Source organism: Denticeps clupeoides, chromosome 10, assembly GCF_900700375.1.
Source record: "Denticeps clupeoides chromosome 10, fDenClu1.1, whole genome shotgun sequence".
NCBI lineage: Eukaryota > Metazoa > Chordata > Actinopteri > Clupeiformes > Denticipitidae > Denticeps > Denticeps clupeoides.
In genome coordinates this window covers 20,503,552-20,515,832 of record NC_041716.1, presented here as the reverse complement: position 1 = coordinate 20,515,832, position 12,281 = coordinate 20,503,552, and the positions used below count along the sequence as shown (strand labels likewise).

The window sequence follows — 12,281 nt, the reverse complement described above, 5'->3', positions numbered from 1 at the left end:
TACACGCAACCAACTCTGTCTTTAAATCTGCGGAGCTGTCCACAGAACAAAACAAGAACAATGTTCGGTTTTGCAATATGCAGCTTCATAAACACAGTTGAATTGGATTAATACACAAACATTTAATTTAAGACAACTGGCATTTAAACACCTACAGACATTTAAATGTGTAATATAAAAACTACCCCCCTAAAATAAAACGTAATGGTGGCAGAATACTGAAAACATTGCCAGATTGCCATAAATGTGTTCTGTAGCTCCTTTGGATTCTTTTAGAAAACATTTAAAATATGTGGTTGTGCATGTGGAACACAGTCATGCTGTATCATTATTTTGTTGCTCTTTTGCAATATGTCTGTAATTTGTCAATTACTTTTTTCAGCATCAACATGAGCAAAAGTCTTCATGTGGAGTACAACATTGTGTTGCTGCTGAGAGAACAGCATTATGACAGAGTCTGAATGTCCAACGCAGTGGGGCGTACTTGCAGTCTGGGGCAGTACTGGAGGCTGTCGGCGGGGGCAGCACTGCGCTGACGAGTCGGACGGTTGCTGTAAAAATCAAAGGAGGAGAAGAAGAAGCACGCAACATGGCTGCGTCGGGCACGAGTAGTGCTGGCGACGCCAAACTAAATAATACCTCTGAGCCAAGCTGCGATGCGAAGGGCGAAAACGAACATTTCCCAGGATTTAAGGACGTGGACGCATTTGTCAAGGTTCGTGTAATGAGATTTTGTGATGCGCCGTGTAGCATAGTCGATTAGCTAGCAGTAAACTCCGCGGTGCGCTCCGGGCTTTACGCCAGAAAACGAGAACGATATGGTAATTTAACGCGCTTCTTCGTGTGTGAATAAATTTTACAGCATGGCCTGGGAGCCGTGGTCGCTGCTACGAAGGCTTCTTCTGCGCTCCCGCAGCCTGGGGATGAATTTGACTTCTACCGCAGCTTTCCTGGCTTTCGACACTTCTGCGCGTCTCAGGGGGATAAACTTCTCCACTGGTGAGGCGGTTTAAACACTTTCTTCCCCTACACATGTATATGGCTTCTGTTAATATATCGGCAATTGAAGTAAAGGTTTTTTTTATAACACTCAAACATATTAGACAGAATGAGATCAAGCTGAGCTTGAGTCATGTCCGCTGTACACGCGTTAGACAGTACGGTTGACAGTAGTGAAACGAAATAACGTTTCTCCGGAACCTGGTGCTACATGTAACATTTGATCGATTAGACAAAGTACATACTGATATAAAGTGCACGTGTGCGACACAGACAAAATGAGCTACATACAGTGCAAACAGGGGACACAAGCAGTGCATTTAACAGAAAACATGTACAATGAGACAGTGCTAAACTAGTGAAATGAGGAATAATTGTGCAAATACTGCTGTGCAAAATGGAACTTGATGTAGTTAGAGCATGTTTCCTGTCTCTAAAATAATTCATATTTTTATGTTAATATGTTTGTTTGTCCTGAAGATAAAATGAAGTTCATCTGATCCTTGTCTAATCATATTTCTTTTAATTCAGTATGAGCCAGATTATGCAGTACCATGGCTGCATGTCTCACATGAGGGTTTGCAACAAACTGACAGGCCTGGAAGACCAGTTTGATCGCGTGGCAGATTCCAATGATGTGATTCTGGAGAAAGTGGTATGGTTTTGTAAGCACAATCTAGATGACTCAATATACTGAAATAATTAATAACAGAGAATCTTACCGTGGGGAAATGTAGGATATTCTGCTGGATGAAGCTTCTGGGGTGAACAGGTCGCAGGAGCCAGTAATGCCAGCCGGCTACCAGCCTCCTAAGATTGTTGTGTCCAGTTGGAACCGCAAGGTGAGAGCATCTTATTTACTTCATTATAAAGGGATCTCTGAAAATGCTTTCCCAGCCTATCATTATAAGGGATTTTTTGATGGTTTGTGTACAGGGAGATGGCTCTGCCTATAAATCAGAGACTTTCAGACTTTTGCATGCCAGAAATATCCAGAGGCCACAGTTGCAATTCAAGGACAAGGTGGACAACAGCAACACTCCTTTTATTTCTAAAATCTTTGTGAAGCCCAACGCCCAAATGCCACTTCCTTCATGTGAGTGTTATGCAGTTCATTTTTACATATGACATTTGGCTTAGCAGTTTGAGTTTACTTTTCTGAAAGTATATCATTACTCTACATCAATTTTAAAAAGAGTGGACATGGAGCAAAAAGCAAGGTTGATTGAGAATGAACGCAAAGGGGTTTTATTACAGGTTGATCCATCTCAAATGGTTTTAATTCTCTTTAATAGACTTCACTAATAAACACACCCGCAATGAGAGACCAGAGGATTTGGACGTGCCTGCAGCTTTGGCGGACTTTATCCACCAACAGAGAACCCAGGAACACAAGGACGATATGTATGGCTGAATATATTGCAAAACTTTAATGGGACACACTTTGGGGCTTGTCTAAAAATGTTTGCTTCCACAGGTTCAGTCATCCTTATCAATATGAACTGGACCACTTGACCTTGCCTGAAATATTAACTGTGAGGTGTGAGCCGCAGGTAACGTTCATTCACTTTTGGCACTTTTTGGGTAGTTAAACTTATTGAAATACAGAGTATGTAATGTGTATGGTTTTAAGATAGGGATCATTTGATGTCATTTCAGATGTTCAAACCCCTCTCTGACACCAGCTGCCTGTTCGTCAACACATTAGAGGATCTGGTTGCATTGAATGAGAAACTGGCCAGGACAACAGAATTTGCTGTAGATTTGGAGGTACTACTACACACAGTAATGCACACAGTCTGTTTATGAACAGAGGGAGTGAGGAGACGGGGGGGGTGTGACTGTTAGTTATTAATGAATCCTGTAGACTGGTTTATTTACAGGAATTCCTGTTTTTCACAGCATCATTCCTATAGGAGCTTTCTTGGTATTACCTGTTTGATGCAAATATCGACAAGGGATGAAGATTTCATTGTTGACACTTTGGTGCTCCGCAGTGAAATGTATATCCTGAATGAGACTTTCACTGATCCCAACATTGTGAAGGTAATGCTTTAACAACACTGACAGACTAATTTGGTGTCTTTTCAGCAGTGAATGATCCAGTGTTGTTGGCCGTCCATCACAGGTTTTCCATGGCGCAGACGCTGATATCGAGTGGCTGCAGAAGGACTTCGGCCTGTATGTTGTTAACATGTTTGACACGCATCAAGCTTCCCGCATGCTCAACCTCGGTAGAAATTCACTGGACCACCTCCTCAAAGTCTTCTGCGATATTACCTCAGACAAACGTTACCAGCTGGCTGACTGGAGAATACGGTAATCACCATGTCCTCTGTTTGAATTGTAGTCATATAATGTGGCTGAAACTGTCCTTATTCTTCTGTAGACCTTTACCAGATGAGATGTTTCAGTATGCTCAGGCTGACACCCACTACCTGCTCTACATCTACGATCGTCTGAGGGCTGACCTGCTTGATATGGGCCACGGGAATCCTGGCCTCATTCAGTCTGTGTGGCTCAAAAGTCGAGACATCTGTCTGAAGGTGAGCTTCTACAAAATAAAATGTGTAGCATTTTCAAATTATGCAGATGACATAATTTGTCAAGTCATGTGTCTATTTTTGGCAGTTGATGGAAATGGTTCTTATATCATGCACATTAGTAAATGGTAATATTTAATTATGATTGAGGCTTTATTTGGCTTTTTCCAAAACTGATATCAGGTTTGTTTTTTTTTTGTTTTTTTTTTACAGAAATATGTAAAGCCAATCTTCACAGAGCAATCATATCTGGAGATGTACAAAAAGCAGAAGAAGCCTTTTCACACTCAACAGCTGTCTGCCTTCAGGCTTCTGTTTGCATGGAGAGATAAGCTAGCCAGACGGGAGGATGAGAGCACGGGGTAATACATCTGTTCACTTTTTTTTTTTTTTTTTTTTTTTTTCTTTAATATCTGCACCTGAACAAAATGTTTTGGGAGAATAGTGATCCTTTACCATTTTACTAAAATCTCTAAGCCCCCAAAACTGACTTAACCTGCCATTTGGTCTGTCTTTTTAATAAAATGTTTTAATATGCAGCTTCTCAAATGATGTGCTCTGATATGATCTGAAATTTTTGTATTTGTTTTTAAGGTATGTCCTGCCCAATCACATGATGCTGAAGATTTCAGAAGAGCTGCCAAAGTAAGAATTACACAAACCACTGTTGTGTACAACGGTGGTAATTAGATATGGTCTGGGTTTGCAGATGTTGAAATTCTGAGCAAAAGTGTGTTCTTGATGCCGGCTTTTTTACTTGCAGAGAGCCACAAGGAATAATTGCCTGCTGTAACCCAACACCCCCACTGGTGCGACAGCAGATCAATGAGCTAAACCTCCTTGTGAAGGAGGCCAGACAAGTCCCATTGCTGAAGGTGAGCCAACACCGCTGCTGCTATTGGCTGAATGAGAGTTGTCTATAAACGCATTCTGCATATATCTTGTGATTGCAGAGTGAAGTTCTGGATGAGCAGAAGAAATCCGTGACTCCTAAAAGAAAGGTTTGTAATGAGTAGGAGCTGATCTCATTGTATGCTTCGTAATGATTGTTGGCACTTTTTTTTTTATAGCCCGACTCATCATTGTTTGGTCCTCATGATGCATCCCATGTTTCAGAGACTGACCTCTCTTTTCAAGGTGCACTAAAACGTGAATATATGTACTAATCTAATTTGTGCTGACCTTTTAACTGAACATGTTGGTGCTTCTCAAACTGCAGAGACTCCTACAAAATCAGGAGTGTTGTTCCCTGATGAAGTTGAGGAACTTGTGCCCCTTGTAGCCACAGCCAAAGTAAAATTGTTTGAGGTAATACTTTTGGGGATGGGGGGATTACAGAAGATTTAAGTGAAACTAAATCCTCTTTGTTTTGCATGTTTTAAGGATTGGAAAGAAGATTCCAGCACCCTCACTGTGGCCCAGAAGAAAGCTCACAGCATCATGGAGTCTTTTGAAAATCCTTTCAGAATGGTAACACTTTTATTGTAATGGTTTTAGAAGCTTTACCAGGGAAGACTGAGCATCTCTTATTTCTGATCATATTCCTTACAGTATCTTCCATCAAAGGATATTCACATTTCAAAAACTGCTAAATATGACCCATCATCAAAAATATATGAGGTAGGTTCAAGGTGCCTATAGATTGGTTTCCAGCACTCAACTGCAAAAGAGTCTTCTCATTCAGTCACTGGTTTTTGGGCAGATAAGCAACAGGTGGAAGCTCCTCAGTGCTGAGCAGCAGCAACAGGAGGCAAAGGAGAGGAAAAAGGACAAGGAGCAGACGAAGAAAGCAGCAGGTGAGCAGCACTTTCTCCACTATGTGGATCTCTGGCATCAGCAATGCATACTGAACAGTTGTATTTTACTTTTTCGTAGAAGAGCGCAAAAAGGCTGAAAGGACTTATAAAGAAGCTCTTCAGGATGTCATAACTGTCCGTCAGGAGGCAGCGGTGAGTGCAACATATGATCTGAGATGAAGTGGAATTTTTTTTTTTTTTTTTTTTTACTTTCAGCTAAATTTGTACAGATGTTTTTAGTAGATTGATTAGGTTAAATGTGACGTTCTCGTTTCTTTTCCAGGAAGCAGGACAGCATAGAAAGAAGAGAGAAAGGGTGGTTAGTGAAGTAGGAGAGCAAGCTCCTCAACCTGACCTTAAGGTTCAGAAAACATCAGGAGGGCCAGCAGATGTTCACATGGCTTCATCCTCCAGCAAGAAACCCATGAAACTTGCTGAAAAATCCAAAAACCCCGACCTGGCGCAACCCACGACCTTCACCCCATTCGACTACAGCCAGTCCAGCCTGAAAGTATTTTCAGGTAATACTTGTTCTTGTAATGCTTGCCGTGCTCGGAGTGACACCCATAAGATATGCTGTTTTTTTTTTTTTACAAACTTTTTTTTTTTTTTGTACAGGGGCTAAAGTGAAGGATGCTGCACAGTTTGATCCAAACAGACAAGTGCACGTTCTGAGAAAGGTATTATTTAATGACAGCAGGTATCCAATTTATAATGAGGCAAAACAATATTAGTTAATCTGATATTTGCTGTGTTGCAGAAAAATCCCAAAGGGCAGAAACAGAGCTCTCAAACCAGAAGTATGTCTTATACGGCGGCCAAATCTGAAAGGTGATTATTACAGATTGTGAGAGTCTGCTTTTAATGGCTTGTTTTAATAATGCACTTTTTTTTTTTTTTTTTTAACAGAGGGTTCTATCGAACTTGGCCTAAAAGATAAAATGCAATTCCAATCTGCCAGTGCAGCACCTCTTCCTGTGCGTTTTTTTTTTTTTTGCATTTTCTTGAAATTAAAAGGTTTTAAAAGTGTGTTGTGAACGGACATGTCTTACTTCTACACTCACATTGTAGTTCATTCTCAACTACCAGTGGTGTTCAGTTTAAATAAATAAATGTTATTATTCCCAATGCTGTCATTTACTTTCATCCAAACGTGACATGATCACGCAAACCATATGCCATTTTCACTCTGTTTCTGCATCTTAAAGACAAGTTTTGAGACGGCTTATTTCCTATCTCTCTCTGCTTTACAAAACATTCTTTACTTTTTCAGATGCTTTTATCCGAAGCGACTTACAAGAGGAAGACACCAGCAATTCTTGTTTGATTTCTATAGATTTTGAGTTTACAAAACAAAGAGCCCTGATAAGGCCTAACTTGTCAGAAAAAGAACATGCTTGGTAATTAAGTGCTAGGCGAAGAAAACTTTATTATTATTTTATATATATATTTTTATTTTGTCCAGTGTGTGCACGTGAGTGTGTAAGTGTTCGATTCGTCTGAAATACTTTTTGAACATGTGGGTTCCAATTACGGGTTTACTTCCTTACCCACTGGGCCACCACTGCCCCAGTGGGTTAGCATTTCAAAAAGTAAGGTTTCTTCACAAATGATTCTTTAAAACTCACTAGTTCATCTTAACTTATTAAATAAGAAAATTATTAAAGTGTTTCACCCTTTCCTTTGGTTAACACCAAAAAGAACAAACAAAAACATAAAGCGTTTGAGTAGGTGGGAGGATATTGTTTCAATCTGGTGTTGAAACAGATGTAATCATCCTCAGGGCCTGAAAAGCATTCTCTAAAATACGGACAAGGCAGAGGTCAAGTATCAGCCCAGTCCAGGTTGTAGCTCCCGCTTCTCCTACATGGTGATGAACACTGAATGCTGTACTTCTGAAGCACAGCACACAGTGACAACAAAATGAGTCCTCTGCTAACCATCACCCTTACTGAGCAATGGGCAGCCATGACAGGCTCCTGGGGAGCAGTGTGTGGGGACGGTCCTTTGCTCAGTGGCACCGTCATAGTTTGGGATTTGAACTGGCAACCTTCTGATTACAGGGCCGATTATTATTTCTGATTATTTACAGATTGGACTGGACAATGTGGGCCATCTACATGCATCAAAGACCAATCAATTATCAATAAAGAAAACAAAAGAAAGAAGAAAAACCTGCACTGACCCATAATTAAAATTAATAGCTAATCTGCAGATTTATATGGAAGAGATTTAGTCAAAACCAGACTGTTTGATAGCACTGTATATAAGAAATAAATGTTGTTGTGTGTCCTTTAATGATGGGTTCTGAGTCTGGACAGCCTGCTTCAAATCATCCAGCAGATTTTCCATTTTTCAGGGGACTAAGATGGCCATTTCAGAACTTTGTACTTCCCTCTGCGGGCATTTTGGGTCATTGTCTTGTTGGAAAATCTAACCCCTATGTAACTTTGTGACTGATGCTTATCCTGAAGAATTAGTTGATATTGGGTTGAATTAATCTTAAACAATGGCCCCAATCCCTTCCACCAGATTTAACAATACTTAACAGACGTTTTTCTTTTCTTCTTCTTTGCCATGCAAAGTGCTTTTTGTTGTTATCAAATAACTATATTTTTGTAACCTGAACTCTATTCATATATCTGGTAAATTCATTTTATTTTGCAACACCAAACTAAACCACATGGTGGCATAGGCATGTTTTTTTTGTGATGTAGCAATGGAACCCTATCATTTACATAATCAAAATTGGTTTACATCAAAAGAAATGGGCAAGAACATTACTAGACAACAACAACCCTAACCCTACTATCTATAACAAGGCATCGTTTGCAAAGAAAACAATATATTCCAAATCTTATAGTATAAGATATCTTGTATTATAATCTTACAATATATTCATGGGACTTCATGCTGTAATGAAGGCTGGTAGTAGCCTAGTGGGTAACACACTCGCCTATGAACCAGAAGACCCAGGTTCAAATCCCGCTTACTACCATTGTGTCCCTGAGCAAGACACTTGACCCTAAATTGCTCAAGGGGGACTGTCCCCTGTAACTACTGATTGTAAGTCACTCTGTAAGGGCGTCTGATAAATGCCATAAATGTAAATGTAATGGAATATTCAGTTCTAACCTAGCTGCAGGGCACATGACAGCCTAGATAAACTGGGAGGGTTGTGTCAGGAAGGCCATCCGGAGTAACACTTTTTGCAAATCAATTATCCGAACAACCAGATCGACTGTTGCGACCCCTCATGGGAGAAGTTGGAGAAATATGGCAGTAAAATATTTAGTTATACTTTAGCAGTGTGTTGCTTCAGAGGAAGGGGTGATTTCAATGTCTTCATAACCCAAAAATGTTACTTTCAGTTATAAAATAATCACTGAGTACCATAATTAAAAATTAGACAAGTTTGTGACAAACATCTAAATTTATTGGCACAAACTCAATAACATTATAACATAATCCCACACATACTGTGCTTCACTTAATCTTAAATTAATAAAGTTAATAAAATCTGACATACTTCAAAATTTCCCCATTAATGCAATGTTTTCTCTCTCTAGTCTCTAGCAAACTGTAGAAATATGAACAAATGCAAGCAGGACAGAACAGGACTGCAGGACTTCACCAAAAGGGGCACCTGAAAGTAGAGCAGAGACAAGTCACCTGATCCTAATAAATACACCCAAAAGAAGATTCATAATCAAACCGGGCAATGATGACATACCATCCAATGTAGCATTGGCACAAGTTTTCGTGGGAAGTGGCTTGCTTGATTAAGAGCTCCACTTGAGTGGGGACATCTAGGGTTTCATCATGTGAGAAGTCTCGTCCTGATGGACACAGAGGAAGAATATGGATGTATGTCTGCTGATAGTGAGGATGTTTAGTCAGGATGTGTCCAGTAGAACTCACCAGTCAGTTTATCTCGCACACGGTTGATGATCTGGATGGCTTTTTTGTTCAGAGCCTCGGGCTGCACAAGGCCGTCTCCAACTGATTTACACAAACACACAATCTGAGCATGAGTACCAAAAGAACAGAAGCTGCAGTATTTAAGTGCAACAGAAGCAACTTACTAAATGAATGTATTGATTCAGGCACAGTGGTTCCTGGTTTCTTGTGCGTCGTTTCTCCAAGGTCAATACCCTCCAGGGCTTCTGCAGGAGAAACCGAACACAGCATAGCTTGTAAAATGAAACACACATCCACGCTCATCCCAAGGATGTGATGTTCATGGTGCCTTACCAACAGATTGTCCAGCAGTGTATGAGTCTGTCCTGGTCCTCGAGCGTTTGTTCCCTTTAGTGTTTGCTAGAGGAATGGGAGGAGAAAAAACCTTGACAGATCCATTTCAACAAGCTCCTTTCTACATTCTACATTGTCTGGTTATCTGGCTGCCGAAATCAGAAAAATGACTTGGAGCCAAACACGCAGATTTGGGGTGAAATGTCAGAAGAAGATGAACACTTACTGTCCATCAGTCTCCAGTTGAGTAAGGGGTCGTAGACAAAAGCCTCAAGCACAGCCATGACACTGTCCCTGTGCTCCCTCAAGACCTCCATCACTGTGTGACATGTGATCCTGTAGTTCCCATCCAGGCCTGTCACCTAATCAAAAATTATACAGAAAGTCAATTGTAACCATGTATACTAAACAGGAACCAGGAACGATAGGAGCCACTCAGAACAGATACAGAGAATTTCTTGGTGTTTCTTACAGTATTATTTTTGTCAGGCTGCTATTATACACAAGCCTGAATCATGCCTCTATTGAAGCAGTAATGCTGTCATGGAATTATGAAGGGTGCATGTACATGACAAATCACCAGATAATTCTGATTTGGTTGCACCCTATATTACTGTGGTATACACAGATTTGATGGATTGTACTTTTTTTTTTAGCTTGTCCGAGCATGACAGGAAACTAGGCAACATTCATTTCTTTTACTTCAATTTAGACAAAATGAGGGAGCATATATGACAAATTTCACTTTATGAACTATGATGTCTTACTTCCATGGCATTAGTGAGCATTCTGGTCAGTCTGAAGGGGATTTTCTCTGGGAATTTCTCCCTGGTCATGGCAACCTAAAAAAAAAAGCAATGATTTCTGTATGAAAGCCGACTCTGAGTGACTGTCTTATACATGGTGTAACCGAAAGCTCACCTCAAAGCAATCTCCAAAATCAATATGGAGGATCTTGCCACTCAGTCTGTCCAACATCAAATTGGATGGATGTCTGCGAATAGCAACAGCAGAGAGTTCAGCTCTAAGTTACAGTGCATTCAAAAAGTATTCACAGGGACTGTATACCTGTCTCCCAGTCCCAGGATGTAGCCCACCATGGACATGACCGCTAGCGAACGAGTGTAGTTGGTCCGCCTGTCAAACCAGACCTTAGGATGAAACAGAAGACAGATTTACAAATGGCTAGCATGTGTTCAAATAAAAGTGAATGTGTCATTGTGATATAAAGCATAGCACTGCACAGCACATCTGCACTCCACCCAGCATCTCTATGCTAGGAATCTATGATTATCACAAGCAGGTCCTCATTACAATGCTGCATTTGGCATTATTAATTATTACAATTATTATTACTACAATTCATCTTAAGTTTGGTTGATCATCTGAAAAGCATGTACAAACATGTAATGTTTCGTAATATTTCACAAGTAAATTTGGTTCAACTTACTATCTAACTAAATCCTGAGCAGCTGGTAAGGGTCAGATGCAGAGAAATGCTCTCGTACAGGCAGCTTCTTTCTAAATGTGTGTGTGTGTACTACCTTCTCTAGTAGTCTACACACGGTGTGGGGTGTGGAGATGTACCTCTGAACTGGGACTCTTTAGCCACAGCAGCTTGGCCAGGTCGTCTCCAGCAGTGTTATTCACAGCATGTTCAAACACCTCCACCTTCTCCATTAGGGTCAGATGGTCATAATCTGGGGCCATCTACACCAAAACACAAGATAGATCCCCAGGGTAGCTTCACATCCTGTGACAATTAAAAAATCTCAACATCAGCTTTTCCTTGGACAGTCTGGCTCACCCTCAGCATGATGCGATGTTCGATGTTTAGCAGGATCTTCTTCTTCTCTCTGTAGTCTCTGATCAGGGCATGGAGTGTATCACAGTGAGGCACCCATCCAATCAGGCCAGAGTTAGTTGACAGCGGGATAACCGCGTATCGCTGGATGCTGGACACAATGATTGCAAAATAGCATTTAAAAGACTTCACATTGGTCTGTAGTCACCAAAGAATTTCATCTTTTATTACGTATTTACATTTCTGCCATTTATCAGATGCCAAAGCAATTTACAATCAGTAGTTACAGGGACAGTCACCCTGGAGACAAGTGTAAGTGGGGTTTGAACCTGGGACGAATGGGCTAATACAATCTTTACATTTTTTTTGTATACACATAATATATACATATATTTAATATAATATGTAAATAAAAAATAAGAATTACTATTTTTTTGTTTCTTTATTGTTATTTGGTGTACATAGCATTCAAAAAACAAACGAGAAAAAATTATGCAACAGTACTTTGCAGGATATCTTAAACTTATAATAATTTCAAATGTATCAAAGGGGAATGAGACAAAGTGGACTAGAAGACCAAGCATAACATTAAGGTATTTCTGATTAAACTGACTGTAATTGTGAAAATGTATGCCCCGAGAAGCATCACACACACCTGAGGTTCTTGCGTAGAGACGCAGGGTCATTGGCAAGTAGGGTGTTCACAAGGCCGAAAAGCTGCATCACCCTCTCATCCTGCCTCAGGTCCTCATGGCCCTTCAGAAGGAACATGAACTCATGCCCATTGCTGCCTGTAGAGACATGAACAAAAGTCACCTGAAGTTCGCTCACACTGCACAAACATTCAGGCGCACGCCAACATTAGACTGAGCGTTTCCTGTTTAT

General features: G+C 40.4%; 2 protein-coding genes across 2 annotated transcripts in view; one reads left to right on the top strand and one right to left on the bottom strand.

Annotated features, from left to right (window-relative positions):
* The first annotated feature begins 537 nt into the window (after positions 1–537).
* On the top strand, positions 538–6,466 carry exosc10 (exosome component 10). The gene is made up of 25 exons (XM_028993967.1): positions 538–715; positions 863–999; positions 1,531–1,654; positions 1,737–1,841; positions 1,936–2,095; positions 2,295–2,403; positions 2,477–2,552; positions 2,659–2,769; positions 2,902–3,045; positions 3,128–3,318; positions 3,389–3,545; positions 3,756–3,904; positions 4,137–4,187; positions 4,306–4,417; positions 4,496–4,543; positions 4,613–4,679; positions 4,762–4,850; positions 4,926–5,012; positions 5,094–5,162; positions 5,245–5,338; positions 5,418–5,491; positions 5,622–5,859; positions 5,957–6,018; positions 6,099–6,169; positions 6,248–6,466. Exons 1-25 carry the CDS (start codon positions 590–592, stop codon positions 6,276–6,278), a joined length of 2,682 nt encoding a protein of 893 aa, XP_028849800.1. The 5' UTR covers positions 538–589; the 3' UTR covers positions 6,279–6,466.
* A 2,324-nt stretch (positions 6,467–8,790) lies between these two features.
* Positions 8,791–12,281, bottom strand: part of mtor (mechanistic target of rapamycin kinase) — a 65,198-nt gene continuing 61,707 nt past the window's right edge. The window contains exons 47-58 of the mRNA XM_028992783.1: positions 12,052–12,187; positions 11,400–11,547; positions 11,180–11,302; positions 10,661–10,743; positions 10,514–10,586; positions 10,360–10,434; positions 9,819–9,954; positions 9,593–9,658; positions 9,424–9,504; positions 9,260–9,340; positions 9,072–9,177; positions 8,791–8,984 (exon numbers count right to left, since the gene is read on the bottom strand). Coding sequence (XP_028848616.1) covers positions 8,969–8,984; positions 9,072–9,177; positions 9,260–9,340; positions 9,424–9,504; positions 9,593–9,658; positions 9,819–9,954; positions 10,360–10,434; positions 10,514–10,586; positions 10,661–10,743; positions 11,180–11,302; positions 11,400–11,547; positions 12,052–12,187 — 1,124 coding nt within the window. The 3' untranslated portion in view covers positions 8,791–8,968. The remainder of the gene's footprint in view (positions 8,985–9,071; positions 9,178–9,259; positions 9,341–9,423; positions 9,505–9,592; positions 9,659–9,818; positions 9,955–10,359; positions 10,435–10,513; positions 10,587–10,660; positions 10,744–11,179; positions 11,303–11,399; positions 11,548–12,051; positions 12,188–12,281) is intronic.

What these genes read in the sequence shown, in the direction of transcription:
- exosc10 (XM_028993967.1), top strand. Translation starts at nt 590, where the DNA reads ATGGCTGCGTCGGGCACGAGTAGTGCTGGCGACGCCAAACTAAATAAT. An exon ending in CTGTCCGTCAGGAGGCAGCG is followed by an intron (nt 5,492 to 5,621) that starts GTGAGTGCAACA and finishes TTTCTTTTCCAG; the next exon opens with GAAGCAGGACAGCATAGAAA. An exon ending in ACGGCGGCCAAATCTGAAAG is followed by an intron (nt 6,170 to 6,247) that starts GTGATTATTACA and finishes TTTTTTTAACAG; the next exon opens with AGGGTTCTATCGAACTTGGC.